Consider the following 19,209-nt stretch of genomic DNA (forward strand, 5'->3'; position numbering starts at 1 on the left):
CATTAATTCCCGACATGTTTATATCTGTCAGCCGCTGACGTACCGTCACCTGTTGGGACATACATGCTGTCCGTACCGTCTCTGGTTCTGGTTCTGACCACGGGAACAGAAACAGGACAGCTCACTTCAACGCAGCGTAATAACTCCTGAAAATAATATCCATCTCGCAAATGTATTTGTCTCTGCAGTCATCTCAACCATCGAATACAGCGACAGGAAAATAATACGGCTTTTTTTTTCCTGTGAAGAAATGTGTCGCGGTGTTGGTGAATTCTTAAAAAAACCAATGCACCACTAAATGTTGCGTTAAAATGCGTTGTAACTCGCGTTACTGAGATTGTAACGAGTATAATATTACCGAAATTTAATTAGTAATGCGTTATATTACTGCGTTACATCAAAAAGGAATATATTACTGTAATTGCGTTACTTTTGTAACGCGTTACTCCCAACACTGCTAGCAGTAGCCTGGATTACTTTGATACATCAGAACAAGACTGAATCTGGAGCGCATGATTTCTAAACGGCTTAAGACGTACAGTATCTGTGATGGACATTATAGATACAGTCGTAAAGAGTGCTGATGTCTGTGTGTTTGAGTTATGACTCTGAGAAGAAGTGGTTTTAGGTTTAGGGTACATTGTGTCAATCAGGTGACAATTAAGAGGAGGGGGTGCATATTACTGCAAAAATCTGGATTCAGAGCACGTCATCGGTGCATATTCAAATACAAATAATGTTTTGTATTCGTTTACACTCCTAGTGTGCATGCATGGTTATACACCCTACCTCCTTTTTGTCGTTCGTTTTCTTCTTTTTTCATTAAATTTATTAGCGGACCCAAAGAGTTTTGGATCATTGATGCTAAATGAATTATAGCAAATGAATCTAATACAACTAGACAGCCATAAATATCAAATGCAAGCAGAAATTGATTTATAAAAGAGATTATGAGAAATGGCCTGCCAGTCTAATAATGTCTTCAGGCGGTCGGTTCAAGGGAATATGGACCGTAATTGCAAAAGTGCAATACATTTTAATTTGAATCCTTGCCTTTTGACTGACAATGCCTCTCTCCGAATACACAGGGAATGGTTAAACCCCAAAGCTTTTAAAATAGTCAGAAGCAAGTCTATTCTAAACTCTGCTGGAAGCCAATGAGGCAAAGATTGGCATGATAATTGTTAAAAATGTCAGTCTAACGCTAAGCTTGGCTGTATAGTTTTGAGCGCGAGGTGGCATGGGAGAGTGTGTTATCTGAGACGAGCATAGATGGACGTAAAGGAACCAAAATAAATGACTGCGTGTGTAGTCTCCGTCCAGATCACAGACAGACACTCGCACACTCACAAACGCCACTGTTTCAGTCATCACAAACATGGGTAACAGCAGGATGTGGACGTGGTGGCCCTCCTGAGTCACTCCATCATAATGTTTGTGTGAATGATTGAGAGAGGCAGTGTGGCGGTGGCGACGGGAACCGCTGTCTGTGAACTAATGACTGGTAATGGCGCTGATGCTTCCTGTCTCACAGACTAGACTAATGATCCTCCCTCCTCTGCACCTCAGCCGCTGTCTGACATTAGACCAGACCAGGCTGAAACGAGGAGAAAGGCTGAGGGAGGGAGTTATTGACGACGCTTTGTTTGTTTTGCCTTTCGCATTAGTTCAATCTAAAGGGCACTTCTGAGTCGGGTCAATTTGGGATTTCAGAGCTTGCCTTAAATTCTGCAACTTTCCCTCTCCAGAAATAGCCTGGCTCCACCCTCCTACGTACTTCCGCTTCATTTTCATTTTTCTTCAGTACACCGTCTGGGTTTGCGGTATATTCTTGGGTTTTCTCCAGCCAAATCTTTACTGGTCTAATCAGCGAACAGAGGGAGTGGCTAAGAACGATGACATTGAGGTTGTGTGCTAGTTTGAGTTGTAGTTCCGTAATGGCGGCGGAGAAAGATGCGAGCGAAGCCATTCGGTCCGTTGTGGCAACGCTGCCGAATATCCTGAAGTTAAAGCACGAGCAAGAACAATTTTTGCTGAGTTGTGTTGGTGGCCATGATGTTGTGGCCCTCCTCCCCACGGATTTTAAAATTGTCGGCCGATTTTCCAATCCTGAGAGACCCCACACACAGCAATAAAAAATCACGGGTCTAACCGTTTTGGTCGTACAGTGTGTGGTGCGCAGCACACGGCAAAATCAACACATCACACACGAACCGATTTGACTCCCGAGCATTCCCAGGTCAGACGGGAAATCTCGCAAAATCCCTCGAGATCAAACGTGACTTCAGAGTAAACGATCATGGCAGACGAAGAGGATGCAGTGGCGATAGTTTGTAGTTTGTTTTTAACCGAAAAAAAAACGTTATCAAAAGAAAAGGCGATGGTCAAAGAAGTGGAGACAACGCGAGCATGGACTATACTTGCTATACTTATCTCCGACGTCCACCGGACTTTCTGGTGCGCCATGCCGCCGGCTGTTTTGATGTTGTTTCCCGGTGCTTTCCTCGCCGCCTCGTCACCTCGCTTTCTGATTGGCTACACGCCACAGTCCACAGGCTGCGTGCTCATTTGTCCCCGGGGGACACCACACACGAGGAGAAAACGGGCCAAATAAATCCAACATGTTGGATATCCCTGATTTGAGATCGGAGCGGTCCCGACGTCCTTCCGAGCAGACGAGAGCAGTCTTAACACACCACACACGGCAGGAATATCTGATCAGATTATTTTACGATAATCGGAGCATCCATAAGATTGTCGGAAGGGGGGAATCGGGGCTAAAATCGGCCTAATTATCCTGCCGTGTGAACCAGGCTTAAGGCAAACACTAGCGATGCTAAGCCGACGTCACGACCAAACGTTAGCAATTGGTTATGGCAGATCTAGAGTGGCTCTGGGCAGATCCAATAGTTTTAAACTTCAACAAAGTACCCGCCTTCAAGGAAGTTAACACTTGTCAATGGAGAGTGGCCAGACTCTCTGGTACATTTCATTTGTACAGAGTCTGCTAGGACCAGGCTACTCCAGAAAGACCTTGATTTGGAAAATTGAAGAAGTCTGTAATTTGCAGGGTTCTTATCCTCCCACCCCAATCCGCCTTACACTCAACTCTCCCCCAGGCCCTTACTGTACACACACACACACACACACACACACACACACACACACACACACACACACACACACACACATACACACACAGTATGGACCTCTTTCTGAAGTAATCTACGTCCTCTGCTCAACATTGTGAGTTTACATTTGTTGTGCCTTCGTCTGAAGCATTATGGGAAATAAGCCTTAATAAACCCATGGGTTGGCCTCGGGGGAAAACTGTGCTAAAGGCCTCCTGATACTTACTGCCACCAGCAATAAGCCAATCCAACGCATTAATAGGTAATATGGTAGGGGACCCTCACATCAGTTAACAAGGGCCTGCAGCTAACAGTATGCAAGGATATGTTAGTGATGTCACATTAATGGCAAGGTTGTGTCCCTGTCCTCCATCAATCCTGGTTTGTTTTCTTAACAATGCTGGCTCTATGGATGGCTATGTCAGTCTGTTGGTCGGTCGGTTGGTCTATCACTTTGGTCCAGACTGAAATGTTTCAACAACTATTGGATGGATTGCCATGGAAGTTTGTACATTCCTGGTCCTTAGAGGATGAACCCCACCATGAGGTTGACAACTTTCCAATTACTGTAATTACCATGATCTTTTGTGCAGACATTCAGAGTTTCTAGAGTATGAAGCCTAATGACTTTGGTGATCACCTGATGTTCCTTCCAGCGCCACCACAAGGTTGACATTTTTGGTTCAGAGTGAAATCTTTCCACTACTATTGGATTGTTTGCCATGAAAGTGTGTACACACATTCATGTTCCCTCCCGGATGCATTGTAATAACTTTGGTGATCCTCCAACATTTTATTTAATTTTTTATTTAGTTTATGATAATAATACCTGCATACCTAATTAGGGGTGGGAATTGATTGGCACCTTACGATTCGATAATTCAGAGGCCAACGATTTGATTCTAAACCGATTATCGATGCATCTCGATGCAACCATTTTTTTATGTACATTTCCACGCGGAATCTTTTAAAATATACATATAAATCTGAGTTTGCTAATCACTTCCTAGACAAAGCAGCTAGACAAAGCTTAGATTTTGACATATACAGTATTTGTCACACACAAGTTTTAATGAAATGTTTTGTCTACTGAGGTTTTGCATGCTTGTGAAAGTCACCTTCTGTCACAGTAATCTTCCAGGTCAGAGGCTCAGTCATGTTTAAAGGTGGAGAATTGTCTTCTTAGAACAGGAAACATGAGGTGGTCAGATGTAATGTGATTAAGTAGATGAACAGCCTATGTGTTTTGCCTAATTATTTCATGTATGTCTTATTAGATCATGTGTATATATACAAAATTTAATTTTTTTTCCTTTTGGCCATTTTTGTGTGTTTTTCTTCTGCACTCTTGCCTAACCTCTAAGTTGTTGTCCATTATCCCATCCTCTTTCAGTCACTCTGTTTTCTGATTTGTACTTGTCTGGAGACTTTTAAATAAAAATCAACTCATTTAAAAAAATGTGTGTGTGTGTGTGTATATATATATATATATATATATATATATATATATATATATATATATATATATATATATATATATATATATAATTATTATTATTTTTTTAATCGATTATTAACTTATCTGAATCGATAATCGAATCGTTCTAGAGAGAATCGTGATGCATCTAAGAATCGATTATTTTTCCACCCTTACACCTAAAGGCATTCCCATCAGCCCCAGGTGTAGCCTACTTTGTGTTTAGTGCTAAATAATTAGCAAATGTTAGCACACATTTCCATTTAACATGCTAAATTATGATAGTGAACACAGTAAACCTAATACCTGCCAAACATCAGCATATTAATATTGTCATTGTGTGCCTAATTACAGCCTCACAGAGCTGTTAGTATTACCTGCACTGAAATTCAAGACTTTGATTGAAATTCGAAAGGTATAACAAATTTATGTGACATGCAGGACAAAGTGACTTTTAGTAAATGAAAAAGGGAAAATGTCATTGTAATTTAGGTCCAAACTGATGCTATGCAACTTCAAGCAAAAAGGGATTTCTGTATAGATCTAGATGATGTACCGTACCATACCGTTAGATATTTACATTTACTAAATGATAGGAGGCTTCATCACAACCTCAAATATACTACTGCCTTCAGTGTGTTTGACTTTGCTCAGCTGGGAGGTTTTTTATTCAGATGCCATCTTTTCCACAGGGACTATTGCTATTGACAGGCTAGGCCCCTCAGCTGTAGCTTAATACTCGTACCCACTAGCAGTAAACAGCCAGCAGTAAGCATGGATGAGCTAGCTCATAACTCTGTTTACCGATGTCCCACATTGATTTCCTGCAGAATTGATGTGAACACAGGGTGGAAGAAAGGAATACAGTGTATAAAGCCTCTGAGAGCCATTCAGGCTTACACACCGAGACTGCCCGAACCGAGCAGGATCAATGGGGAAGCTGACCCTGGGCTTCACATAACTATTCAATACCTGATAAAACGCCTGAGACCGACGTTTCTTCATTAGCAAACAGAAATGGATCTACTGTTCGACTGTTCTGTGCAGAGATCTAATGTGGGTGCATCCAGAACATCATGGTTTTTCCCCATGATCACAGAATTGATCAGCTCAGCTTAAACCTCCAGCCCGGTCAATCCTTCATCTTAATATGACCTCCATAAAGCTACTTGCTACTAGATTTGCCCCCACCCTCATACTGTGGAGTAATCAATCCCACCTCCACCTACCTCCTCCCAGAATAACAAACTATGACTCTGTGCAGCAATAGAAATATATCCGGGCCTTCAGTGGCAGAGTGGCTGTCTGAGTGGGGATGTTAATGGGCTGCACTACTTTGTGCTGCAGCCCTAAGGATGGCCTTGGCCGTAGTCCATCACTGCCAGGTCCCAGGGACAGTGGCTGAATTAGGGAGCTTCTTTCCTCACCAGGGCACCGTTAAGCACGGGCGTACTCACTCATCTGTCTAACAGGGACGCTGTGTTGATCACGACCAGGCTGGACAGATGTCTCCAGCATATTAGAGCATGGCATCATTTAAGAGATTAAAGACACGATTGGGGAATTTGTTGATTTATCTCTGATGACTAAGCATGCTACCAGATAGTTTCAATCATTGTTAATGTCTCTTCACGGCATTGTGCTTCCATTCCCGGTCCTACAGGGACACTAGTCTTCAGCTAAAACAAACGTTTAAAGGGTGTGAATGCCTTTTCTGGCATTTTACATATTTAAATCAATCTAGAAAACAACACATCCTGAAAGTTGTCAGATCATGCTTTCCAAATGAATGGTGGTCTTATAAGAAATGTTTAAAAGCTGTGTAATTGCTGTATTATTAACACACTAACCCTACGTGAATTCACATTGTTTTTATTGCTAGCGGCCTCATTCTTTGCGATAGATAAATATTGTATGTGCAACTTCACTACAAAGAGCTGTCCTTTGGTGCCATATCTAATATTTAACATGTTTGATGTTTAATTCTAGAACTTTTTTCCAAAGAGTATAGACTGTAAAAAAGAGGAGTTTGCGGTATTTTAAGCCCTGAGTAGTGTCTGCAGTCTGTAAGTAAAACCCAGGGCATAGGAAGTCCACCAATCACTCACCACTGCTCGTTTAACAGCCCCTCTCTATTCAGTAGCTGGGCTAAGAAGATACTGTGTAAAGAGATTTTAGTGAGTAACTCCTCCTACGCTGTCATTGTGAAGTGAGGTTATTTTGCTGGGGCTTGGCATCCCTGCTGTAACCAGTGGTGCTCAGCCAGTTAAGGGCTTTGTTTCCTCATCTCTACACTAGCCCTCATCTCTCTTGATCTAAAGTGTGCCCCATGTGTGTTTGATCTCCTTACCAGAGGTGCACTATCCTTTGCGTTGTCACTTTTTTCCCGTGTGTCACTTCAGCCTCTTCATCTCATTACTCCTGCCTGTTTTCATCTCTCTCTTACGAATTGAGGCTACATGGTTAGTTATGGAAGTTACGTCTCTGTCATCATCACTCTAATCCAAATAACCTCTACATATACAAAGTACTTCCATATGCTACATCTCTGTGTTATAATTACCAGGAAGCCCAGAGCCTGCTGGGTTTGTAACAACACTGGGCCGTGACCAGGTCAGAGAGATAGGACTGCACGAGGGAAAAATAATCAGTATGGTGTGTTTTTCTATCTATTTCTTAAGCCCACATGGAGCCTGCAAGGTCAGATCTGGTGGATCAGAGCAGGCCACATAAGAGAGAAGGGGGTAGAGGGGCAGGGAGGATTAGGGAGGAGGCTACTGCCATCTGTTTTTACATACAATACTGTGTGTGTGTGTGCGTGTGCGTGTGCATGGAACAAATGGGAAAATATACAACTACAGGACAAAAAAAGTTTAGTGTGTGAACATCACATTTTTTATATGCTTGACTTCTTGTTTTTGTTGTTTTGCACCCAAGTTAGGTGCCAGATGTTAAGATACACGCTAGGTACATTCATTAGACTGCAGCAGAGCTCTCAGACCGAAATATCTCAGCAACTATTTAATGGATAACCATGAAATTGTCTACAGACATTCCTGGTCCCCTGAGGATGAATCCCATTGACTTTGGTGATCCCCTGACTTTTTCTGTAGCACCAGCAGCAGGTTCACAGTTGTGGTTTTGAGTAAAATGTCTCAACAACTAGGATGGATTAACATGATACAGTTACTCCTCTTCTTCACAATACTCACACACTCTCCACATTTATGATCCTTGACTTTTGTGTTTTTAGGGTCAACCACCTGCACTATCAGCCTGACGGGTACGAAGAGAACCCTGAATTGGTTGGCTATGAAGACGGAGACTATGACCACGATTACCACAGTGACAATCGGTAAAGCACGTGTTTAAACACACATACGGTATAATGGTGTTGTGTTGACCAGCTCCGACTTCTCAAGTGGTGCATCAAATCAGCCACCTGTTATTTCCTTTAACATGTCCTCTGGGTGTTTCCTATGGTAATACTGTAGCTATAAAGATGAAATTGATCTCAAGATAAAAATGCTCTTCAAATCCTCGAACAACACTCCCACCACCCAGTAACAGCATGCACCTCATTATTATTCATGTTTGAAAACCATAATGCAGATGATCATTTAGATTGGGCTTTCTGAATGTGTTACTTAAAAAAATAGATTAAGTGTCTTTTCCTTGAAGCAATTTCCTGTTTCCATTGTGTGATATATTGCATGGTATGGCAGAAAGGGTTGGGGAAATGAGAAAATAGACACTTATCGGCTTGCACAGCAGCAAACGACTATAATCTGAAATGCATTCCTTCTGAAAATGATTATAATAACAATCACTTGTAAGCCATTTCTGCCTTTCTTATTTTGGATCTCGCTTTCGATCTTTGTCCCCCTCTTGTTCTCTCCTTCTGTGGCCAATTCAGAGTGAAGAGGAAATCAAGCAGCTCTCCATCCCCTCGTCCAAAGAAAAGGAAGAAGAAGAAATCTGGCCGCCGAAGGAGTCGGTGAGTGGAAACGACTCCCACTGATGAAGTGGTTTGATTTTTCTCCTTTTTCTTTTTTCCTGCCTCGTTGACAGAATAATTTCAGTTATTTTGGTGTGAATATTGCTAACGAGCCATCAGATACTGCAATTGTGGAGACAGGGGTAAGAATTGTAGGGCGACATTAGCAAAGCATAGGCTCATCTTCCATTTTCTTTTGAAAAAGTCAGCAAAAGAAATGGGGAGAGTGAGAGACTGAGAGAGAAGGAAATGTCACATTGATGCTAAAGAGAAGAAAGAATCAGAAGAGAGAGGCAGAGGGATGAATAGAGCTGGGGATAAAGTGAGCCTCGGTGAGAAAGATCAGCTGAGCTACTATAGGACGTCACCTATGCTGACAATGATCCCCTCTGAGGTGTAATACAATGTAATGTAACACAATGATGAGTGAAAAGCCAGTTAGCAGCAATCTGACTCTCATTTCATGGCATGCAAATTCTTCCCTTCTCTCCACCAAAAGGTTTGGCAGCTCCTCACCTACTCACAGAGAGAAGAAGAAAAAGAGTGGGAAGAAACACAAGCGAGACAGGTGAGTGTGTACAGTACATACTGTGTGTGTGTGTGTGTGTGTGTGTGTGTGTGTGTGTGTGTGTGTGTGTGTGTGTGTGTGTGTGTGTGTGTGTGTGTGTGTGTCATCAGTGACGTCATCACAAGGAAGAAACTGGCTTTTTAAGGGTTTATCAACAGTCACATTCACACGGATGGATGTGAAAGAAAGTCTTAAGTTAAATAAAGGGAAACAAAAGTGAAAAAGGAAGGGAGGAAAGACACGAAAAAAAGAAAAGGCAGAAGGAAAGACTAAAAGATGGAAAGAAATAAAGATACAAAGAAAAGGAATGACAGAAAGACAAGATAAAAGGAAAAAAAAAATAAAAGGAAGAAGTAAAGGGAAAAAAGAAAATGGAAAAAGGAAAGTAGGAAGGAAAGACTAAAAGATACAAAGAAAAAAAAGGAGGAAGGGCAGAAAGACAAGATAAAAATTAAAAGGAAGAAGTAAAGGGAAAAAAGAAAATGGAAAAAGGAAAGTAGGAAGGAAAGACTAAAAGATACAAAGAAAAAAAAGGAGGAAGGACAGAAAGACAAGATAAAAAAGAAAAGGAAACAGATAGGAAGAAAGGAAATGAAAAAGGAAAGGGGAGAAGAAAAAGGAAGGGAAGAAATAAATGAGTATAGACATGATTCAAGGAAGGAGGGAACAAAGCAATAGCTCATCATCAAAACTATTGTGCAATGCCTTGGGATATCATAACGCCAATAAGCAATTGTAGAGTGCCCTCCTCGTCTAATTCCTCTCCGTCTGTGCCTGACTTTTGGGGGATTGTGGGGTAAATATGTTGCTCTAATAACCCAGCCTGTACGGGAGCACACAGCACAAGAAAAATGAGCCTCTCACCAAATTGCTTAGCATCACTGCACTGCCCCGCTCTTGTTTGCCACATCTCATCCATCCACGCACACCCAAGTCCCCCTCGTCCTCTCTCCTTCCTCATCCCCACGCCTCCCTCACAGCCTCACACCACAGCTGCTCTGCATTGCAGGTACTGTTGATATATGAATAATGGATCGATGAGGCAGAATGCAGGGTTCTTCCCTAGAGAGTAGCCATCCTCCCTTGATGCTTATTTCCTTTTCTTTTTAAGGTGCACGTTACGAGGAGCTAAAAATTCATACCCCTGCTCGTTTGTAATAGAGCTCAACAGTGTGGTTCCCAGAGTAAAAATCCCATTCATTTTCTCCATAAGGATTTTGATTGTCAGCCATAATGTCCAAACCAGCCGAGGTAGAGTGACCACAATCTCCGAGGTTGTGAAATGAAAGTTTTTTGCTCCTGTAGAAGCTAGAAGTCTGAATGAAATCAACCTTGTTTTCAGAAAAAACATGTTTCATTCGCAATCTTATGGAGAAATACTACACTACCCACAATCCTAAGTGTAACAGCGACATCTCTGATAGGTGAAACTCCCTGTTACCATGAAAATGTTTATTGCGAAACCGCGAATGGCTAGAGCGAACTTCTACCATTTAAGTCTCTGATCGTTTCTGTACACAGTATTTTACCTTTGCCTTCTTTGCCGTTTTCAAATGTTATTTTGCGCCAAATCAAATGTTTTTTTTATTTTTATTTAAAGATTATTTTTGGGCATTTTTAGGCCTTTATTGACAGGACAGCTTAAGAAATGAAAGGGGAGGGAGAGGGGGGAATAAACGTTGAGAAATAAACCTCTATATATGGGCGGCCGCACTACCAACTGAGCTATCCGGGCGCCCACCAAATCAAATGTTTAATGGTTTACGATTCATCTCGTAGCTGGTTGGCTTGGTTCCAGGCTTCAAACTCTTTATATAAGCATTTAATGAAACGTCATTGGAGATATCAAACGGGGAAAACATTTCCGGAACCAGAGCTTTTTAAAAAGTGGGCGGTCACTGTTGAGCTCTATATACCTCACTTTAAAATAATAGGGATTGTGTCCATTTGGCTGCAATACCTGTCTCACATGTTTTTTTACTGCTGTGTCCTTGTATTTAAAGGTGAGGTGAGGGATTTAGCTGTGACCAGAGTGTGTGAGAGAAGAGAAGAATAATGAGCTCTCCTCTCATATACAGCAGTCCCTAGTGGACTCCCTCCAGTGGGGAAACACAGGCTGCTACTGGGGCCACAGCTCTGAAAGACATAGCAGCCACATACATTACTGTGACAGCTTTATTAGTCCCTTTCAGTGAATCAACGCACTTCGTGCTGCCACTGCCTCCCACTCCACTGCATGCTGTACTGTCGGTGTGTGAAACAGCAGGGGGGATGGATTGCTCTTCAGGAAAAAAATAGCAGCACACAGCTCACAGACCGGTCTGACTAATCACCATGGAAACTGTAATCAGGGTGAAATGATATGGAGGTGAGGTGACAGTCGAACGCTGAGGACTGAGGAGTGACCCGCCTCACCATTGTTACTGTACACTCAATACGTGGTCAAAAGGAAAGTGAATCTCAGTTTATTATTCCTGTTTTATTGCAGTGAGCAGCATCTTCTACAGCCAGCAGTAAAACACCATTAGCGTGACTTTTTAACAACCTGTAGAATACCAACTGGAAAAGTCTGATGTGAGAGCTCCCAGTGGACATCTCTGCATATAAGCATGTATGGATGTGATTCAGACTGGTTACATGCACATCATTAAAAGTGCAGAAATGCATGCTGAAATATTCCATACAGAAGTTGGCATATGAAAATACATGATCCTCCTGCTGTTCACAGTAACTTGAACATGTTCATATTCCATGACCAAACTAAGCCTGTGACTGGGAGCTTTAGCCTTACACTGCTGTGTGCGTCTGTGTGTGTTTTATAATTTTTAAAATGCAGTTTTCATTTGTACATTGAGGCATATTTGTCATGCACACAAATATGTTACTTGAGTGCCTGAGTTATGACTCTGAATGAGTCTCAACGGCATTGGACGCTCACACACTTTCAGAGACTTGGAGGTGGTTGTGAAAATATATGTATTTTTAATTATTTTAAGTAAATACAAAGGTGGCACACAGCACAGATTAGATTTTGGGTTCAGCCTCCAGTCCAATAATGCCACCTCCGATGTCCTAGAATTTATTTCTAGAAGCGAGTTTAGTAATTCCCAGAACCACCTCAAATCTAGAACATGGACGCATGGATGTAAAAATACCCTTTTCTGTTTAAAAAGGTAAATCTTGAAAGGTTAAATAGATTACTCAGTAAAGCTGCTTCATGGAACAGGACCCTGGTGCACAGTTGTAGCATACTGTATGATGATTGTGGTGCTTTTATCTTCATAGATCTGCATCTGGCTCCAGGAAAAAGAGGAGATACAGGTGTGTATGGAACAAGAAGAAAACAAACAATACATTATAACGCGCATAACATGTGTAAGGTGTGTGTTATTGTCATTTCTGCCTACTGATTGTTCAAAAGACAATGCAATCCATGTGGTGAGTTTCCTTTCTATAAAAGGGTGTGAATGTGTGTTTACATGCTTTAAAGTACACTGCTTCGCTATCTTACGTGTGAAATTTGTTTCAGATCGGGCAGCCCAAAGAACAAACACAAAGACAAGAACAAACAGAAAAAGAGGTGAGAGGCACAGAGAATCACTCTAATGCCATTTACATGTTAATGTTGAGCTGAGAAACCTACATGTCTGAATTTATTTTTCAGTATAACAGTTTCACATTCATCATCAGTCAAATGTGATGTGCATATACAGTAGGTGTGGGAATCACCAGAGGCCCCACCATACGATATTGACACTATACTTATGTCACTATATGACATAATTTTAAACATATTGGGATATTCTGCGATATATTGCAGTTTATTACCTTTCCTTCCAACTTCAAATTATAACCCCAAAGGAAAACTTTGTCAATCTGTTTTATCTAGAAAGATAAAGTTCTCTGTTCTTCTCACTTCAATTGTATTTCTGCAAAATGGGATTGTCAAGCAGACAAACTGACCAACACATACAGTACATAATAAAAGATTGACACTTGGCGTCTGTGCATCGATAAAGTATTGCCACGGAAAATATCGCGATACTATGCTGTATCGATTTTTCCCACACCCCTAATATACAGTATGCAATGTGTAAAAGTCAGCACAATTTGTCCTCTGCACACAGTGAAACAAACAGTGAACATTAGTCTCAGTCCAGTTGGAATCACGTCTCTCATAAATTTATATTGCTATTTTACACCCATTATCTCAGGCTCAGACTCTCAGAGAATGTTAATGACTATAAAGCACAGGGTGCATCCCCTAAGCAGTATCTAAGTTCAACACAATTGCCATGCCATACATTGCACCGTGTCTTGATTAGAATATATATTGAAATAGTTTGGCAGTGCACGAACTGTTTTACATATCACAAGATTGACTACTGAGCTTGCTGTTGCATGTGTGTCCCTGTGATGTACGCGTGCATACACATGGCTTTATGTATGTATATGTATGCATGTGTGTGGTGTGTGTGTGTCGGTCCATTGGTTGTCATCTATCAGGTCCCCTGGTGAGACCCCCAGTAGGAGTTCACAGCGTCAAGGCAGCTGCTGTAGCTCCCGAAGCGCTTCCCTGTCGTCCACTAGGAGCACCTCCAAATCTCCTGCCAGGTAGACTCCTACACGCATACACACACGCACGCATACACACACGCACGCATGCACGCGCGCACGCCCAGGTTTCTGATCTACATCAGTTTTCTTGGATGGAGTGTTATTTCTCTGATTCTAGTTGAAATCCTTTCTTATTCTGTTTTGTTTAACAGCATTGGACATTTTTGTAATTATTTTTCAGGCAAATAAGAGTGTAAAGGGACAGTTACTTTGATTTCTACTCTCCCTTACAAGTTTTTCTTTCTTTAAGCCAAAGACAGAATGTTTATTTTATGAGATATTATTGCAAGGCAACTTTATAGTGCATTTACAGCGCATTTCAGCAACAAGGCAATTCAAAGTGCTTCACATTTTCACATAAGAATGATCTAAAGAGCCAACTAATTAGAGAAAAAGTTTTTTGCAGTGTGAAAAGTAAGACACATTTATAAATCTGCTACTTTAAAGAGTAAGATCAGAAATCATTAGCATTGTCGCAGCAGAACAGATATATATCGTCTTTTTTATTCCACACTTTCTTCTTCCTTGTCAAAACCTGCCACCTACATTACCCACAATGCATCTGCTGACAGTTCAGGTGGCGATTCAAATGTGTTATGCTATTTATGCTAGCTAATATAGGCTTGCGCCGCTAGCCTCAAGCAGAATGAGTGACCTTAAGTGACAAGTGACATCACTTGAGGCAATTTATCGGACTTCACACAGCTTCCTCTGGAGCCACAGAAGGCTTTATACATTTTGTTTTTCAAATGTGCAGTAGTCCTTCCCAAGACCTGTAAACAGACTTGGATGTGTAAAATTGGTGGCGTTCCCCGATAAGAGCAACTCTCAGGTGATCACATGATTAATCACATGTATGCTCAGAGCAGAACCATCCAATCAGAGACAATGGTTTCCCCTACATCTGTGCCACTGTTAATTCTTAAAAAAAAACTAAACAACAGTATAGTATTCTGCAAACCTGTGTGATTTCAATAGAGACATGTATGGATTTATATCTGCAGTAGCAGTTAAATTTGAAATGAATAGCAATCTATTATATTTTAATATATAAATAGGGATGAAATAATGGTAAATTGGTTGAAATGGAAACAAAAAGAAAATTAAACTGGAGCAGGAAATGAAATTCTGCTAGGCTGCAGCAATAACAATAAAGTTGCACAAAAGGTTTTGCAAGCAAAAATCAATGTAGCTTTTTTCTTGTTCTTTGCAACTCTTCATCGAATACAGAAAGTAGGCTTAAAGTGTGATGAATATTTTTTTTTTTTTTTTGCATCGAATAGGTTAAAGGACAATAATTCACTTTCAGATCTTTGATAAATTTGGGCCTGGATCTAGGTCAACAACAGTCACAATTTATGACCATTTCTTTTGGCTGTGCTTTACTGAGCGTGTTGCTGTGTGGCTCTGCTCTTCCAGGCTGAACTCCAAGCACAAGACGGACGGACAAAAGGCGTCCAGCACCTCACTGTCCCCGGGCACCAACACCCCCGCCGCGTGGCACAACGGAGACCACACCCAGCGGAGCCGCAACGGCAAGGCCGGCAGACTCAACCACGGCGAGAAAGGGCACGATGTATGTAATCTCCTCTATTTTGCTCCCACACCCCCACCCTCCCCCACCCACTCCCAGGGTATCTACCTCTCTACAAATGACTTTTATCTTGCTCCTTTTGTGTTGGTTGACATGAATTTTCACCTTATTTGATATTGAAAGGTTGTTTTTTTTTCATTCTGTTATTATTCCTACGTTGTAGGCCAGTTTCTATTATTGACTATTATTTTTGACGTGTAAAAGACACTCCTGTCCTGTGTAAAACTTGCCACTCGTGCTGCTATGTTTCTGGCTCTCTTTGACTCCTCTTGCCATCTTGTTTTTTTTTTAGTTTGTTCTTGTTGTTTGCCGGTAACAGAGGGAGGGAGCAAAGAGAAGAAATGTTCTAGTGTTTCTGTTCAGCACACATCTTCTGAGTCAAAGCACAACATTAGCATACCAAACCTCGGATGGAAATATGAGCCTCACTGGCACACAGTGTTTCCAAATGAATAAGCAAAAAGATGTTTTGTTTCTTCTGAGTGGGTGCTTGCTAGGGCATAGGACAAAAATGTTTAGCCAGGGACAGGTATGACTACTTCATGACAATTCCCCTCTCCCCTCTAAAGGTCCATGCTCTAGAAGAAATATCAGAGAACAATGTGTCTATCCGGAATGAGAACTTCAGAGTTTTACGGCAGATAAAGTCAAAATTATCTTTATAATTTATTATTAATGTTCATGTGCAAAAGTCACGATTAGAATCTGATGGTGCTTTAAAGTGATACCAATCTACGATTTCTCCTTGAACTGATGAATCCAATTACTTGTGGAAACTCTTGATCCATGCGTGCAAAAATGTATTGTAACAAGGTGAGGCTCTCTGTTCCAGGCATCAGCTGTTTGTGCTGGGCTGTATGGAAGATTTAAAATGCCTAAATAAAAACAAATCAAACAAAGAAATAAATAAATGAAATCCAAACACACACCTACTACTAAGATATTGATCTCCTAGCTACCTACAAGCTAGGGCAGTGGTGGCCTAAAAGAGCCTTAGAGAAGCGAGCTTGTGAGTGGGATAAATCTGGGTGTGGAAGTGAAAGAGCAGCGCCTGTCCCTCCCTCATTCCCACCACTGAGGTGCCCTTGAGCAAGGCCCTTATCCCCCCCCAAAAAAAAGCTATAGTGGAGCTGCTCAGTGGCCAGCAGATCAGACTGTGGTTGTACTGGGCAGCTCCAGGTATGAAACTATGTAACTGTGTGAATGTGATCAGGTCGACGTTGCGAATGAGAATTTGTTCTCTATCTATTTACCTGGATAAATAAAGGTTAAATAAAAATAATAAAAAATCAAAATAAGCTAACGTTAAAGTTTGTTTTTATGTGATGGGCAGGTTAGTTATCTGCCCCTATCAATTTGATTGGATACATAAATGTTACCAGCCCCGAGTTCAAGATGAGTCATCGAAAACATTTGACGTTTGATAAAAAGAGGACAAAAACGGGGTTTTAAATATGAAAAATACGTTTTATATTTTTCATTTTGCTGTGTCTTTAAATCAAATTACAGAAAGCAAAATGAATAGATGCATTGCATTGCATTTCAGTGTTGTCCAGCAGAGAGCAGCGTAGACCTGCCAGTACTAAAGGCAAAGTATTTTCATAGGTTTTCATGAGGAGGTCCAATGAAAATGCATCATATATCGTATCATCGTACATACATACATTTTTCATTTGATTATGACACAGTTAATGCATGCATAAAAAAAAAATACATATAACAAAGTGAATTGCATTTCACTTCATTTGATTTGTTTTTATGTAGGCATTTTACATCTTCCATAGTGACAAGCCACATCCTTAAACTATGTTGTGCAAATGAATCCAAATCATGGGACTGGGTGGACCCTCGGAGTTATAAAAGGGTTGCAACTCGGTACTTAAAATAAAATGCAGCAGCACATACTGTCCACAATAGGCTCCTAAAGCCTCAAGTGTTATACAGTAAATCATATATACATACACACACACTCATCTCTACCTTTTCAATTTGGAACTGCTCCTTGTTTGTTTTGGCTCCTTTAAAAAATAAGCATCTCTGTTAGTCTCTGATTACCTAAAAGACACTGAGTTTGAAATCACTTTCTGCTATTATGGAAACAACCTTGCTATAGATCTACATAAGATGACAGCCATTATGTTGGAATAAAACAAAAGACACTTAGAATTTAAGGATTGCTTGTAAAAGCATCTTTCTCCGCTGAATAAGTATCTAAATGGGCTGCAAACACCCTGTAAACTCTCCAGAGAACTGATGTCTTCTATTTTCTGAACCAGCTTGCATGTGAGGTCTTATTTGGTCTCTTTCTCTCTCTCTCTCTCTCTCTCTCTCTCTCTCTCTCTCTCTCTCTCTCTCTCTCTGCTTATTTTTATTCATTACTGTTTCTTTTTTTCCTTATCAATTTAAGTGGTATTTACCCATGAATAAAATGCCCAAATCTTTCTGTCTCGTTTATATAAAAAGCACTCAAATGCTTTGGAACTGGACCAAGTAGGTTAACTGGGTATGTGTAATAGTTTCTTCTTGTCAATACAGTTGTCTTACTTCTCAAGCACATGCTCTGCTCAGTGATAGATCCTCTGTTCCTCCAGGCGTCCAACAGCTCCTCCCAAACCACCAGGAGTTCAGCACATGCTCCTCTCTACTGCTTTACTCTACCATGTCGATGTGCATGTTGCCCCTAGGTGGCAGTGTCTCTTCTGTCCCTGGCGTTTGTTTCTACTCTACAGTATGTGCTCAGGCCTGTGGAAAATGGCACAGGGAGGTCTGTTTGATCATGTACTTTTGAGCCATTCAGTTGTGGTGTAGTGAAAGAGGAGCTTTTAATTGGCTTACATTTTTTAAGCAGAATCTTTGTAGCATAAGTTGCCATTTTTGTTAATCTCCACCAAAAGCTAAAATATGCCTCTCATGATTATCCCCAAACTGAAATCTTTGATGGTTTGATGGTTATGTGTGACAGATCCTGGATCCAACTGAAGTTTGATTTTACTGCAGCAGTTGTGTGGTTTAGCAAATGTTTTGTATAGCAGCTCTGGTTGTCTATCTATCATCTCAGTTTGTGTTCCTGTAGTCGTCCTCTAGCCCTGTTTGGAACTGTCTCATCCACTGCGTGGGGGATACTCCCAGATGCTTCCCGTAGAGAAGCTAGGGGAAACAGCTGTGCACTTCGGAGGTGGAGAAGTTAAGCAGACCTTCAATTACCAAACCAACAAATTACTCCTTCTCCTTGAAGCCTTCTCTCTTAACTGAAAATAATTTCATTAGAGCATAAATCCTACCTTTCTGCGGCTTGTACAAGTTTGTTTTTGAGTGTGGAATGGGTTTCTTACTGCTCCTTGTGGCCAATTACAATTATTGCAACTTTGGTTCTCTACCAACCGTATGTAGTTATAGAGCAGGGGTGGCGAACCTGTGGCTCTTGAGCCGTATGCGGCTCTTTGCCTGCTCCTGTGAGGCTCTTACTGTGTGGCTGGGGGCTGTGTCATTGGTTGATTGTTGTTTTTAACTTTTCTGAAACATACAGTATTTCAGATAAGTAAAAAAAAAAACACATTTGAATGCATCTGCCAATACATTTGCCAATTATTTTAAAATGGAAAATAATGCAGCAGAGTTTTGAGGACAGATTCTGCAACCTGAGGAAAAACAGCGGCCACAGATCACCTTCCTCGTTAACCCTTTCACTGCTGAATCAGACTGTTTGAAAGCCCCTTTAGTGACAAATGAGTGAGAGAGTTGCTTCGAGTGGCCACAACCGAGTTCAAGCAAGACCTGAAAAGGATTGTGGATAACAAACACTGTCAGGTTTCCCACTGAGTCAAT

At 41.1% G+C, this 19,209-nt stretch overlaps 1 protein-coding gene across 3 annotated transcripts in view; it reads left to right on the forward strand.

The window, feature by feature from the left end:
- The window catches only part of srrm3 (serine/arginine repetitive matrix 3), a 92,016-nt gene that overhangs the window by 61,614 nt on the left and 11,193 nt on the right, over window positions 1–19,209 (forward strand). For all 3 annotated transcript variants that reach the window (XM_031311092.2, XM_036008864.1, XM_036008862.1), the window contains exons 4-10: window positions 7,862–7,963; window positions 8,525–8,605; window positions 9,105–9,173; window positions 12,459–12,494; window positions 12,703–12,753; window positions 13,680–13,787; window positions 15,210–15,366. In XM_031311092.2, the coding sequence (XP_031166952.1) occupies window positions 7,862–7,963; window positions 8,525–8,605; window positions 9,105–9,173; window positions 12,459–12,494; window positions 12,703–12,753; window positions 13,680–13,787; window positions 15,210–15,366 (604 nt within the window). The remainder of the gene's footprint in view (window positions 1–7,861; window positions 7,964–8,524; window positions 8,606–9,104; window positions 9,174–12,458; window positions 12,495–12,702; window positions 12,754–13,679; window positions 13,788–15,209; window positions 15,367–19,209) is intronic.

This window comes from Sander lucioperca, chromosome 13 (genome assembly GCF_008315115.2).
Source record: "Sander lucioperca isolate FBNREF2018 chromosome 13, SLUC_FBN_1.2, whole genome shotgun sequence".
Lineage (NCBI taxonomy): Eukaryota > Metazoa > Chordata > Actinopteri > Perciformes > Percidae > Sander > Sander lucioperca.